Source organism: Nestor notabilis, unplaced genomic scaffold (genome assembly GCF_000696875.1).
Source record: "Nestor notabilis isolate BGI_N333 unplaced genomic scaffold, ASM69687v1 scaffold14700, whole genome shotgun sequence".
Classification (NCBI taxonomy): domain Eukaryota; kingdom Metazoa; phylum Chordata; class Aves; order Psittaciformes; family Psittacidae; genus Nestor; species Nestor notabilis.
In genome coordinates, this window is record NW_009911690.1 from 406 (window position 1) to 14979 (window position 14574).

The 14574-nt window shown below is 42.6% G+C and overlaps 1 protein-coding gene across 1 annotated transcript in view; it reads left to right on the forward strand.

Moving 5' to 3' along the window:
• The window catches only part of KIF23 (kinesin family member 23), a gene marked incomplete at its 3' end in the record, with an annotated part of 13261 nt that extends 236 nt beyond the window's left edge, over positions 1-13025 (forward strand). Inside the window, exons 2-19 of the mRNA XM_010015991.1 lie at positions 604-709; positions 1055-1191; positions 1837-1946; positions 2516-2686; positions 4078-4190; positions 4334-4455; positions 4998-5100; positions 5416-5495; positions 5586-5705; positions 6215-6374; positions 6921-7079; positions 7314-7471; positions 7837-8010; positions 8709-8888; positions 9258-9563; positions 12383-12465; positions 12753-12834; positions 12955-13025. Coding sequence (XP_010014293.1) covers positions 1102-1191; positions 1837-1946; positions 2516-2686; positions 4078-4190; positions 4334-4455; positions 4998-5100; positions 5416-5495; positions 5586-5705; positions 6215-6374; positions 6921-7079; positions 7314-7471; positions 7837-8010; positions 8709-8888; positions 9258-9563; positions 12383-12465; positions 12753-12834; positions 12955-13025 — 2282 coding nt within the window. The remainder of the gene's footprint in view (positions 1-603; positions 710-1054; positions 1192-1836; positions 1947-2515; positions 2687-4077; positions 4191-4333; positions 4456-4997; positions 5101-5415; positions 5496-5585; positions 5706-6214; positions 6375-6920; positions 7080-7313; positions 7472-7836; positions 8011-8708; positions 8889-9257; positions 9564-12382; positions 12466-12752; positions 12835-12954) is intronic.
• Between the last annotated feature and the right edge of the window lie 1549 nt (positions 13026-14574).

The following is a 14574-nucleotide window of genomic DNA, read 5'->3' on the forward strand; positions in this document are numbered from 1 at the left end:
GGTCCTCTGGGGTCTCTTGCAGTGTTCAGAGCCGCAGCTTCTCTTAGGACGGTGGATTTTCAAACCCAGTAAACCACCTAGAGCAAAGCCAGCCCATTTCCTTAACCATCCCAGGTGTTCTCTGTAGACAAAAAGGCTTCTTCTGCAGGGTCGAGGGAGGGTAAAAGGAGCAAAAGCGAAGCGGGCAGAAGCTCTTCCCTGTGAGGGTGCTGAGGCGCTGGCACAGGGTGCCCAGAGAAGCTGTGGCTGCCCCCTCCCTGGCAGGTTGGACACAGGGGCTTGGAGCAACCTGCTCTAGTGGAAGGTGTCCCTGCCCGTGGCAGGGGGTTGGAACTGGGTGGGCTTTAAGGTGTCTTCAACCCAAACCAGTCTGGGATTCCATGAAATGTCTAGATTTCTTGACAGACTCTTTCATTTTGGACTAATTGAAAGAAACTAGCTCTAAGCTAAACTGGACACAACTGAATTAATGCTTGATTTATCCTGAACAGATGTTTCCTTGAAAAGGAGGGGATTGGCCGTGCATGTAGAATGGGGAGCCAGAGCAACGTCATTCTGGACAGGGAAAATAGAGGCTTAAGATGGCATGTCTTTTTTTTTCAGACACAATATTCCTTTAAAGAAGTGTTTGGCACCCTTGTTGTTCAGAAGCAGCTCTTTGACGTGGTGGCTAAACCTCTAGTGGAAGATCTCATTCATGGGAAAAATGGTAAGCAAGAACTTGCTCTCTACTGCTTGCCTGTGTGTCTGCCATGCAGCTTGTTACATTGCTGTGACTTCAGATGTCTCAAGGTTTCTTAGCTTGTCTAGGTAAAAGCATGTGTATCTTGTTTGCCATGTGGTTCAACATCTTTGGAAGCTCTTCTTGCCTTTTACTACTTCTAAATCTTTCTACCCTTGTTACAAAGTGCGTGTTACTTTACTGTTAACTGCTCAAAAGGAGTCATTGATTTTCCCAAATGCGTTTGACCCAGGAAAGACAAGGTGTGTGGTTATAACTGAGCTGTTCCTTGACACAGCGAGTGGGATTAACGAACTTTCCTGTCCCTCCTAGGTCTTCTTTTTACATATGGTGTGACAGGCAGTGGGAAAACACACACCATGACAGGATCTCCTGGTGATGGAGGGCTTCTCCCCCGGTGTTTGGATATGATCTTCAACAGCATAGGACCATTCCAGGCCAAGCGATTTGTGAGTGGTTTTGTGCTGCGTTCTCCAGTCTGTTGCCTGTAACAGCCTAAACCCACTGTTAAAACCTTATGTTCAAAGTGTCTCCTGTCCAGTCCTGTGAGTGGAGCACTTAAAAAAGGAAACAAAGCAAAAAGAACCCACATGCTTGAGATTTGAGGAGCTGGGCTGAGGAGGCAGGCTTGGTAGCTAGGATGGACATTCCATGAAGATGTATGGTGTGGCTGGCCTTATAATTGTTGCTCATTCTTTAATTAATAAAGACAAGAGGAAGCTTTCTGGGTTATGGGCTGAGATCTAGCCACAGGATACAAAGCCCCACAGGAAACCTTATTAAAATAATATAGATGTGAGGCTTTTCTTGTGGTCAAATGTCTCTGGATTTTGGTATCTAAATATATTTGAAATAATACAGCAAGTCTTTTCCTTGGTTGTGTGCAGCTTGGGAGCTTCTATGGAATCTTGTTGTCTCAGAAACACCTGGGTTTTGTCAGATCTACTTCACGTTAGCCAGCAGGCAGAGTGTGAGTGAGGAGCATGGTGTGTGTTAGCTGCCAGACAGCTTGATCAAACTATTTGTTTCGCTGCCCAACACTTGTGTTCTCTAATGTTTGTTGTTACATTGTCTAAAAACAAATCACTGCTCAGGTTTTTAAGCTTGATGACAAGAATGGTGTGGATGTCCAATGTGAAGTAGATGCCCTGTTAGAGCGCCAGAAAAGAGATGCCATGCCTATTCCAAAAACTCCATCTGGCAAGTAAGTCACTACTGCAACACACAGAATGGATTTAGTTCATAGAAATGTTAATCTGTTGCTGTGGTTTTAGCTTACCTTGGTCTCTATCCTTCCCTTAAAAACCACCATAAAGACAAAATATTAATGAGAAGTTAATATATTGCATGTAGTTTGAGCAATTGCATAAGTGTTTAAAAGGCTTGGAATCGGGCAACAGAAGTCTTGGGTTTTTTTGTACCTGTTAACCCACGAATAAGATGCAGTGACTTGGCCAAGTAGGAATACTGTGAAGTTCAGCTTGGGGATATTTTGCAATGTAGCGATTTGCTGAACGGAGGATAGGAATGTTGACTGGGATTTTGCAAGGCATTTCTTGCTGATAATGTGTCCAGCAGTGTCAGATGAAAGTTTATCTACTTAATTTTCACACTGCTTTTTTTAATTCAGTGTCACTGGATGTGCTGTCATTAGTTGCTGGTGTGAGCGTTTCCCTACTCAAAGCATGTATTTGTCAGTAGACTTGCTTTTTCACTGCCTTGTCACTGGCTGTGGATGCTTCACTACAATCACTTCTTGTGTGTGTCCAACAGGCGACAAATTGATCCGGAATTTGCAGATATGATCAATGTGCAGGATCACTGCAAAGTGGAAGAGGTTGATGAAGATAACGTCTACAGTGTCTTCGTCTCCTATATTGAGATCTACAACAACTACATATATGACCTCCTGGAGGAAACTCCCTTTGAGCCTATAAAACCAAAGTTAGTTTTATGAATACCATCACTCCTACTTTAGTTGTGCTTTTGCAGGAGCTGCAATATGTCTTTGCAGCTGGAGTCTTGGCAAAGTCTGGCTCAATTCATGGGAATCACTTAAATCACATGAAAAAGGTGATGGCAAAGGAGTCCAGGCAATAGTATTTAAGTGTGCTAAGTGCTGATGGTTGTTCTGCTGCTGCTAAGACTTGGCACTCCCTTCCCTGTTATAATGGGAGATTAATAAGCAAGTGTTTAATTTGTTAGGCAGTGTGTTCTATCCCACTGAGATTCTCTTCGTGCTATTCTGTGAGTACTGTTCCTAGCAGGTGACTGTCACTTGGTGTAAGCCATTCCATAGCTGACATTTTATTGTCCTAGAAACAGTGTACTGGGTGAAAGCTGCTATTTTGTTGACTTATAGTTAATGCAAGTTTGCATAGGATTTCACTTGATGCCAGTAACTTCCCATAAAACCAGAAAAGAATTGCCTCCTAAATGAAGTTGTGGGTGTTTTGGGGAAGGTGTGTACTCAACCGATGTCTAAAACCAGTGAATCTTGAGCTGTCAGAAAAAGCAGTCTGCGAATCAGACTTTGAGTGCATCGGTTTTAATCCTAAACCCATTAAAGCAACCCCCATGCCTGCCCATTGGTACATGCGTTAATTAAAGAGTTGGCTGATTTACAAGGACTAACTAGAGCTAAACGTCAGGAGCTGTCTCCAGGGCACTGATTGGAAAAGGGTTTGAATCTCTGGGAATGCTTTTTAAAGAAGTATGAAATTACTGGCTTTAGTATTCTGCTAATATCCAAAAATCAGCCCATGAGGAATCTTGGGTTATTTCTATTTATGGAAGCTACAGTCTATTATATATGAAATGATTTTTAGACACAAGCTGAATGACTTAATATTTTTTTTAACCCTGTTTTTTTGGTAGGTGGAACAATTGCAACACTCCTGTGCGAAATGGTGACTTTATGTATGTGCACAAGAATATTATTGCCAATACTGAAGAGTGACCTTTCCTTTTAGTAGAAGCAGAAAGCAAACTTAACTGGCTCTGTCTCTTCTTGCTTTCCTAGCAAATATAGAACACTGCTGAAGCCATCTTGCTTCTGTGTGCATGTAGAAAAACAATAGCTGCCACCCAAACCCATGATTTCTAGTAAGAATTGCAATTAAACGTAGCTTCTAAATTAAAGCAGTAGCTGAAGTGTAACTAATCTTGGCTGAGTGTGTGTCCATGTACTTGTACTTCCTCTTCCATCTGCTGTATGGATAATTGACATATTCAGTCTGATTTTTGTACTTAAACAAAAGAAAATATGCATGACACAATGTATTGTATAGGAAACTCAATTCTAGTGTTTGTTTTGTTTCCTCCCTGTCCTTAAGACCTCCACAGTCCAAAATACTTCGAGAGGACCAGAATCACAACATGTATGTCACAGGATGCACAGAAGTAGAGGTGAAATCTACAGAGGAAGCTTTTGAAGTGTTTTGGAGAGGTAAATCTTGGAATGTACCTTCTGAAATGCAGTGCAGATGTGTAATCCTTTACCCTAACACGCTGAAAGCAGAATGGCTTTGCCAGGTGCTGAGCCTGTGAGGTAAAACAGGGGTTTGGAAGGGTTGTTTCTGTTCTGAACAGGTCAAAAGAAGAGGCGGATTGCAAACACTCAGCTGAATCGAGAATCCAGTCGCTCTCACAGTGTTTTCATTATAAAGTTGGCTCAGGCACCTCTGGATGCAGATGGAGACAACGTGCTGCAGGTGAATTCCAGGGCACAACTCTGTGTGTGTGTGTGCGTATGTAGGTTAGAAAAGGCAGTGAACTGTGCAGCATGGCCCACTAAAATCATTCCTGCGTCTTGAGCGGTAGCAAGTTCATTGTGAAGGAAATCAAAGTTATAGAATTTCAAGTCTCTTGACAGAATGAGTTTCCTTCTCATGATGAAAACAGGGTGTTAAAATAGAGCACAAAGCTGCTTATCTGTTTTTTACCTCTGCTGCTTTTGAGCAAAACCTCTTCATCTAAAAAGTGGGGGATTTGAATGATGAGTACAGTTGTATCTATCCTGTGGCCCAAGACAGAGGGGATCTGCTAAACCTGTCCACAAGAAGAGCTCGTGGTGCCCAGCTCATTGCATTAAGGGCTATAAAAACACCCTCAGACTTTATTTAAAGGCAGAACACACATTCTTTTTAAGTGTGCATATACCAGTTTAGGTTTGGGAGGTGAGGGGGAACACCCCACCCTGTTAGAAAGCATATAGAGCTGATCTTAGCCTAATGTAATTTGTTTTCTATAACAGGAGAAAGAGCAGATCGCTTTAAGCCAGCTGTCTTTAGTTGATCTGGCTGGAAGTGAAAGAACTAATAGAACAAAAGCTGAAGGGAACAGGTTGCGAGAAGCAGGTATGTAACCACCTTTAGGCTGCCTTGGTAATCATATGTGCTAATAGACTATTCCTAGAAAAGATGTAGGAAGAACTGAAGTGTTCTGCTATCATGTTCAGTTGTCTGATTTGATGACCTTAAATTCTCCAGTTTGGAAACCAGAAGTTGTCAGTAGCGCTTACTCTGATACTTCAGTTAATTACAGCAGTTATGTGTAACAAATAGAACTTAAGTCCAGGCAATTTGTTCTTAAACTGCTAAATAATTTGGGAATGTGATCCAAAAAGCTGCTTACAGCATTGTTCTGCCTTGTGTTTTGTTTTGGCTTTTAAGGTAATATTAATCAGTCACTGATGACATTAAGAACGTGTATTGAAGTCCTGAGGGAAAACCAGATGTATGGAACAACTAAGGTATGCAACCCCTTATCTAATTATCTGTTGACTTGACAAATATCTGGTGTAATGTAAGATTACTACAGCTTTCCTGTACTTTATTTTCAGATGGTTCCTTACAGAGATTCCAAACTGACTCATCTCTTCAAGAACTATTTTGATGGTGAAGGAAAAGTGCGTATGATTGTGTGTGTTAACCCTAAAGCTGAGGACTACGAGGAAAGCTTGGTAACTTCCTTGCACATCGTACCTCATTCCCTCTTTTTTCATGGTTGTCACTGAATTCTTCTACTTAGTCGATGAGAGGAATGATCATTTCTGTTGCTTGGGCACTTCATGTAATCAAGTATAATATTTTAGGGTAAAAGTGCTCTCCAAGTCTTGTTTTTCCTCTTAAAAACTGCAACTGCAATTTGCTTGTGAAATAGGGAGGGTTTCTCTTATTTGCAGAGGTGAAAATAGACGTATTTAGGTGCTTGATCCCTACCATGATAGTGCTGGCAAAAACTTGAGCTATCTGCACAGTTGGTTTCATGGTCCCTTTGGGGGCTGAGGTTGGCGAGGTGTGACTGGGAAGGCTTCTGGATACTCTGCTTCAATCCCAACCTATTTACTTGAGATTATAGCTTGCTAATGTCTCCTGTAATACTTTTATTGACCTAAAATGTCACTTTCCAACTTCGAGTGGCCTGCCTCTTGGTTAGTTCTGGTGTTCAGTTGCTTTTGCTCTGTTGTAGCAAGTGATGCGCTTTGCGGAGATGACGCAGGAGGTTGAAGTGGCAAGACCTGCCGACAGACCCATCTGTGGCTTGACACCAGGCCGGCGCTTCAGGAATCAGGCCTTCAGAGAGGAGCTCCAAAGGAAGCTGGAGATGAGGGGAGGCCCAATAAATGGAGGTAAATACTGGAATGCTGGGTGATTACAGCAGGTTTTTTCCTGTTAGCAGTTGGAGACTATTTTAAAACAAATTATTTGAGCCGTGGAAGTGCAAAGGGAACTTAGCTGTGAGCCTCCTCTGCAATAGGCACTGCTCGTTTCATCCTGCAGTGCTACTTGCCGTATAAACCCAGTTACTGTGGAATTCTCACAGTAATTCTTTGTTATTGGTGATGAGCTGAATTCACAGTCCCATTATTGCAGCTCCTGAAAGGAAGTGCCAAGGATGATACTTTGATGTTTTTGTATGCTCAGGGCCTCCTTTAGAAATCAAGAGTAGCCTGGAGGTATTATAAAGCAATGAATTGAGAATGTCACATTTAATCTTCTCTCAATGCTGTCATCTCTTCTGAAAACCTCTAGTTCTCATTAATAATTCCAAGTTCTGTCTGCTTCGTGATACTCTGGAATGAATGATCTGTGGCTGTGCATCGTCAAGTGGAGTTTTTCTGTTCTGTAGCTTGCTGACAGACTCTTTTTGGCTTTAAATCTTACAGAGACAGAAGAGCAAGCTGTTTCAGAACTGGTTTTGCAGAACTTTCCTCCGTTGCCTTCATGTGAGCTATTGGATATTAATGATGATCAAACACTTCCAAAGGTGATTGAAGTCCTGGAAAAACGCCATAAACTACGACAAATGTTGTCAGAGGAGATTGCCAAAACCGGTAAGAGTTTGAACATCAGTTTGGAGCTAGAGTTTGGCGCCTTTATTACTACTCAAGGGATCTCTCCTCTATCTTCTGTACCAACATGAAATACCTTGTCTAGATCAATCATTTAAAAAGCCTTTTTTGAGGTAATGAAATCGCTGAAAGCATTGTTGGTAGGAGAAAACCAGAAGTGCTTTTGATTAATGTGGAGATACAGTGAGAAGATAAAATATATCGATTCCCTTGCAGTGCTTGCCTTTAAAACAGTGCTGCAAGAATTTGACTCCAGTGTTGCATCCAAGGAAAACTACATTCAAGGAAAACTGTCTGAGAAAGAGAAAACAATAGCAGGGCAGAAAATGGAGCTGGAACGCCTGGAGAAGAAAATAAAAACTTTGGAATACAAGGTCAGTTTCTTCCTTGTCTAAAGCCAAGCACCAAGTGCATGTGTGTCGTTTGGCAAGCTGCTTGATGTCAGGAGTTGCTTGCAAGATGGGTATTGGAAACAAGATTGAAAGTATTTTGTGTGGAACTTGTACTGAACGCTTTTTGGCTTTCTTATGAGGTGAGGCTTTTCTTAATACATGAAGGTGGGCAACTTACGTTGTAAAATCTGTGAAACTTTGTGGAATGGCGACTGTTATCTGGGTATATTTGTACAACAGCTGATACATTCTAGTATGTGCTAACAGTCAAATAAAACAGGCGATTCTGGGCTTAGGTGGTTGTACTTCTAAAGAAGCATTGCCAAGTCCTTCCTCTCTTCCTCCAGATTGATATCTTGGAGAAAACTGCAACAATTTATGAAGAAGACAAGCGTAATCTTCAGCAAGAGCTAGAAAGCAAGAGCCAGAAACTGCAGCGTCAGGCTTCTGACAAGCGTAGGATGGAGGCACGATTGCAAGGCATGGTGGCAGAAACAAGCATGAAATGGGAGAAGGAGTGTGTAAGTACACTACTACATCTGTTAGAAATGTGTAAGGGAGTGAAGCTGGGTGGTGCCAGGCACCTTGGGTTTTGTGAGGGATTTTCTACAGTGGTGCCATTAAGAATGGAGATGTGTCTGGCTTTTGATTATGGGCTCAAGACATTTTGACCCGAACTTTTCTGTGTGTGCAACGGTACAAAATTCCTCGAGGACTTCTGATGCAGTTAGAGCAGCTCTCTTGAGCTCTGTGTCATTTCATCTCGATGTGTGCAATTTGTTCTTTTGGGTTTGTGGCACTCTAAGGAGCGATTCCCTTGTTCCATCAATTGTCAGTAGAAGCCTAATGTCAGAATTTGCCCTTTACCTGCATGTAAAGTCTTCCTCAGTACTTGACATGCAATAAGGAAAGGCTATCTGAGGGATTAACTCTTACTACTGCAGGACTGTACTACTTCAGCATCATTGCTAGAGCTATAGACAGACATGTTCCTATTTGTTGTAATTTAGGAAGCAAAATACTCATGGAATGAAACATGATATTATTTTATAATCTGCAAAGTCTTCCTTTTGCCTGACGTCATTATTTCCAATAGCTGGTCTCTCAGTGGGGAAGAACTTTGTTCCATGTGGAATTTGCAATTCCCTTCAAGCTTTCAGCACAATTACTCGTGCTTTCATGTAAGTTGCTTCATGTTTTTCCTCCCGTGTCTTTGTAGGAGCGGCGCGTAGCAGCAAAGCAGCTGGAAATGCAGAACAAACTTTGGGTTAAAGATGAAAAACTGAAGCAGCTGAAGGCCATTGTTACTGAACCAAAAAATGAGAAGCCAGAGAGGCCTTCACGGGTGAGAGACCGAGAGAAGCCTGTTCCGAGATCAGTGTCTCCTTCACCAGCACCTGTAAGTTGCCTTTAAAACACTTCTCAATAGAGAGAGAAGCACAGTTGTAAGAACAAACTAAAGTGCAGGCTCCTTCTCTTTAGTGGCTAGAAAACACTACCCAAGCACAGAATTTGGATGACTAAAACTTGCTTTGAATTCTTTGTCTCCTGTCATATTTATCATTGCTTTTTATTCATGCTTCTGCCATCTAATCTACTGGTATTGGAAGAATGCCTGATTCTTAATGCTGTCACTGCAACACAATACCTCTCCAAACCCATCAGCTTGAATAGCTGAATTGGCACTCTGCACCTTGTCAGTATTCAATGTTTTATTGCCTTGAAAGTTGTTCTGTGTGTTCACTAATTTCTTTCCTATTCTCTCTAGCCTCCTAGTAACTCTGTTACTCAGGTCCCTAACAGCCAGCGGCTCGTGAGCAACCTGCAGGTGCACAGACGTTCTAACTCTTGTAGCAACATTTCTGTGGCATCCTGTGTTATGGAATGGGAGCAGAAAACCCCTTCGCACAAGCATACCAGTGGCACTTCTAATGCAAGGAGTAGACAACAAGAACCAGAACAAAATAGAGACTATAACATCTCAAACAGAAGGCGAGGGATGTGCTGGACTGGAGTCACTGAGCTTCCCAGGCATAGAGATGAGCTAGAAATAGAAGAGGATCAATGCCACAGGGTTAGTGCTGCTCCTGTCAAAAGCTCAAAGTAGTGTTGCTTAGTCTGGCTCAAAAGCTCATTACAACTGCTCTTACACTGAGCACGCCTAACATAGATGGTAGTTTCCCCCTTACTGTACTTCTCATAAGATAGTTCTGTTTCCAGGTGGAATCTCACTAGTCCTCTTTGACTTCTTAATTTGATGTTTTAGAAACTCCTTAAAAGCAGTGTGTGCATTTCTTGCTGGTGCATAGATAGTGCTGTGAGGAGCTCTGAACCAGCTAGGCTTTTTCTCTAGCTATAAGTGTCCTTGTGTTTTAACTTGTGTCTGTCTCCTCAAATCTAGCTTGCAGCCTGCAATTTACCATACTCTGTTTGGGCAGCTTAAAAGGTGGTCTTATGAGCCATGCCTGCAAATGTCTACTGGAAACAGTGCTTGGACAAACATCTTGCTTGTGTAACTGTTAGCTTTAACTCTCTTAGAACAGTCTTCCTTGACTTTCACATCTGTGTTAAAACTGGGGCTTTGCTTACGGGTGGGAGACTTCATTTTCATTCAAGTGATGCATGCAAATGTTTGATTTAGTGGCATCTCTGTCACGTTATAGCACTGTCACAGTGGCTCAGGTAAATCAAAGAGAAATGCACACCCCCTCCTCCTAGAGAGCTTCTTGAGAGGAGAAAAGTTAATCATGGTATGATGAATTGTTGAGTGTTCTCAAAATTCCTGTCACTTGCTGGCCCTTTGAAGTGAGGGACAGGCTTTTAAGCAAGTGCTATTCCAATTAACTAATACACGAATTGCTGTCAGCAGAGAAAGGGATGTGATCTGCGCCACAGTAAAATGGGACCAGTAATAGCATGTCCTCTCTTTAGAACATGAGTTCTAAGGCACCTCGGCAGAATTGTTTCCAAAAAAAGCAACTGAAATAAGCACATGCCAATTAAAATGTATTGAAATTATTGCTTTTTATTTTCCTGATGGAAGATTTTTGCTGAAAACCCAATTTCCTTATGTATGTTTAATGATGCAGAGCTGCTTTAGACTTGTAAAGGTCTATCTGTAAAGGGTCCAGCCAGTCTTATGTCTATTGGTCAAAGGAATCTAACTGACGCTCATTACCTGCTAGGTGGGATTTGGATTCATAGGTTTGGGTGAGGTAACCTCAGCATGGTTCAGGGGTCTCCAAAATGAGTATGTAGATGGAGCAGAGAGAGTCTGCAAATAGTGTTTCAAAATCCCATTCAAAGATCCTGAAGGAACCAGGGTTTTAACTGAGTTTCCAGAACGTTCTGATTTTTCTGAGCAACTGACAATAATGTTCATAAAACAGAAATGTATGAACTTCTCATGGATTTCCAGCAGCTGACTTGAGAGGCAATAGCACCAGCACGAGGGATGCTGCTTCTGTGCTGTTTCCTCAGTGTTAGGAGGTTTTGCCTCCTTTAAAGATGTTAGAAATCCATACCCTGCTTGCTTTGCTACCCCAAAATCCATTTTGAATCATGAATGTATCAATGGAAACAATTCTCTCTTGTGGTTGGTTAATATGTTCGTAGCAATCAGGTTTGATTTGGAAACTTGGGAGGAGCATTACCAAACATAATGATCTCCTCCTTGAGGAGACTTTCTTAGGTCTGGAATGCAACAGATTGGGTAACAGCTAAAAATTCACAAGAAATAGGGATTGGCACAGAAAGAATCCATTAATAACTCCCTGCAAGGCTCTTTGTGATGGTGCCTTTCAGGATGTGCTCTGAAAGCACTTTGGGAAGGAAGCTTTGATCTTCCTACAGACACATCTTAACCAGACCTTCAAAGTTCACTTCTGCTAATGACACCCTGCGAGAGATTTCCTGTGTGCTGATTTCTCCTGATTCTCTTCCACTCTGCTCAGAGCGCGCCTCCGGTTCGGCTCAGACACAGACGGTCCCGCTCAGCTGGGGGCAGATGGGTGGATCATAAACCACCCTCTAACCTGCCCACTGAGACAGTCATGCAGCCCCAAGTGCCTCATGCCATCACGGTGGCGGCTGCAAGCGAAAAGGCGCTAGCTAAGTGTGACAAGTACATGCTGACGCACCAGGAGCTAGCCTCTGATGGGGAGATTGAAACTAAGCTCATTAAGGTAAAGCAAATGCCTTCCTTGTGGACGTGTGCTAACCCTGTCTAAAGCCATTTCTAGTGATCAATTTGTGCTGCTGACTTGTGAAAGGGTGTGTTTGGCTTGATCTGCTGTGAGATTTGAATTGGAAGTTCTGTGCACTTGACTTCAAGGGAGCTTTTAGTGTCTGAAAATACTCTTCTTTGTCATTACTTTGTATAAACCGTTACAAACCCATTTAACTCGGTTATCACTTTCCCTGAAAGTAATGGAGTGGTTTTTCCTCTAGTAAAATGCAATAATCCATTTGTAGTGAAAGTTTTAGACTGCTCTTGCGGAGTCAGCCTTGTCGGAGCGGTGCTGTTTCATTTCCAGTAGCAGCATGAGTAACTTGCTGCAGTGATGGATGCTCGAATGCTCCAGGGCACAATTTCTAGTAGTCAACTGACAAGCAAACTGGTGAGACAGCCCAGGCTTTGCACACTCGCAGTGTTTGTGTCCCACAATGCTGACTGCACTTACCGAAGGCAAATTGAGAGCTCTTTTGGAACAAGAAGTTTTTGGTTCGTTTTCCCTTACAGGCCTTCCAATATTGCTTTTTCTTTGAGTTTTAAAAAACGGCCTCACTTTTTTTTCATGTTTTCATGAAAAGCAGTTTTCATGTGAAAGCCAGTGCTGTATCTGTTGTGCTGATCTAGTGACTGGATCTTGTCAACTGCTTTTTGCTTCCCAGGGTGATGTTTTCAAAACCAGAGGTGGTGGACAGGCTGTGCAGTTCACAGAGATAGAGACTCTGAAGCAAGAATCTCCAACTGGGTGAGTTTTGGTCTCAACTTCAGGTTCTGATGCTGCTGGAGATGTGGAGCTCCAGCAGTGCATGTGGAACTGCTTCTGGTCCAAATGACTGAACAGGAAGTTGTTGCATCTAACTTGAAATCATGTAAAAGTGATTTGGTGAGGCTTATAGGTACTGAAGCTGCTTTTAAGGCTGGGGTGCTGCTGAGAGTGAAGTATTTATTTAGGAAGTATAAAATGCGTTCTACTGCATATATGAGAATCTGCCGAAATCCATGATGCTTGTAACTCTCTTCATGCTCTTTCAGTCGAAAGCGAAGATCATCACCTTCCAATCCTGACCAGCCTGAGGATGCTGCAGACTCGGAATGGACTGATGTGGAAACCAGAGTAAGCTAAAAAGGAAGGAGGGGGTTATCTCATGCTTGATCTGGATGAGGATTTGGGGTAATGCTTGTAGCTGGGTCAGGGCGGGTTAGTGACAGAGGCTGATTTTGTGTGTCTTGTCAGTGCTCTGTGGCAGTGGAGATGAGGGCAGGATCAGCTCTCGGACCTGGATATCAGCATCATGCTCAGCCCAAGTAAGTGCATCTCTCCGTTGTAGCTGGGGGATCATGTTCTCCTTCCTAGTAACATCTAACATGGGAGAACTTTCTTCCACCACCACCACCCCACCCCCCCGTTAACCTTGCTGCCCTTCCTACTTTAGGTTTGGGGTGTATACCTCCTTAAGCAGGATCATTGAGGCTTGGAAGCTGGTGACAGGATAGATCTGTAGGAGCCTCTGCCCAGAGGACAACTTAATAATTCCTAGATCTCAACATTCTGCTCACTGCACTGAACACCAGTTTGATCTCATGCTATCCCAGCTGTAAAAAGTTGGGAACTATAAGATGCCTGGCAGGTCCAGAGCAGACCAGAGTTAGGAATGGCAGTGACAAAGTGCTAAGCTATATTCCCTCTTGTCCCCCAGCCTTTATCAGATGCTGATGTAGTGAAGAATAGTCATTTTTAATCAATTTAAATTAACCAAGGTTACAGTTTCAGCATGGCTTAGCGAGGAGGGAGCTGAGGGTGACCACAGGGTATATCTAATGGTTTACTTGAACACATTATCAAGGTACCTACTAAGGAAGCCTGGGCTCTAGTCGTGCTGGAGGAAACTTTCCTCCCCTTCAAATGTGTATATATAACAGAGTTCTTCAGGTCTTTAACGTGGTGGGATCAGTGGCAGCTGCACCCAGGAATGGAAGCTTACCAAGCCAGCAGTCCCAGTTTCTAACAGAAAGTCCAAATGATCCTGCAGTTTGTAAGGCTGGCGCTAACACCTGAGCCCCACATCTAACAAAATACTTCACTGACAAAGGAAATGCTTCAGATAAGATAGTTCTGTTCAACCAGAGGTTGCAGAGCAGAATTCAATCTCCAGATGTGGCCTCTTGCAGCTAGGTGCTGGCAGTGCTCTGGAGGTCGCCTCTTCAGCTTGGAGGAAGAAAATGTGCAGTTTTGCAAGACATTTACAGCAGGAGAAAGGGCTGGAGAGAGACAGAGAGTGGTTGTGAAGCCAGAATCAACTAAACTCACTGCATTTGGAACCCAGAAAGTATAGAACTATGGTGGAAGGGTACTTTGGAGTGTCTGAAATCAGCAATCCCCCTTTCAGATAAGGTGACAAATACGAGCTTTCATCCTGTTAGCATATATTTATTACATCTCTTATTAGAAACAGAGACCTACTCTAGGTGGCTACTGCTACTTGCAGCCTTTCCTATAGCCTTGTAATGTTGTAGTAAATCCTTTAGTTCACCTGTATTGAGTTGGAGCTTGTATTTATTTTAGCTTATTAAATAATTAAACCTTTTATGCTCATGACTATCTAAGAAAGAAAGCGAAATACACGTGTTTCCTGCTAAAGGAGATCTCTAGTTTTAATTGTTGCATTTCCTAGCATAGGAAATATGTGAGACTTACATACACAGCAGATTAGCTAAATAAGGTATTTACTGTTAAAGAAAACTGCTGCTGCGTAAAACCTGGAAGTTATTTGTGGCTTTTCTCTTTTAGGCGAAGAAAACCATGAACTTAACATAGTTCTGCGTTGGATTCCTCTTCATTTTATCAGACTGATGT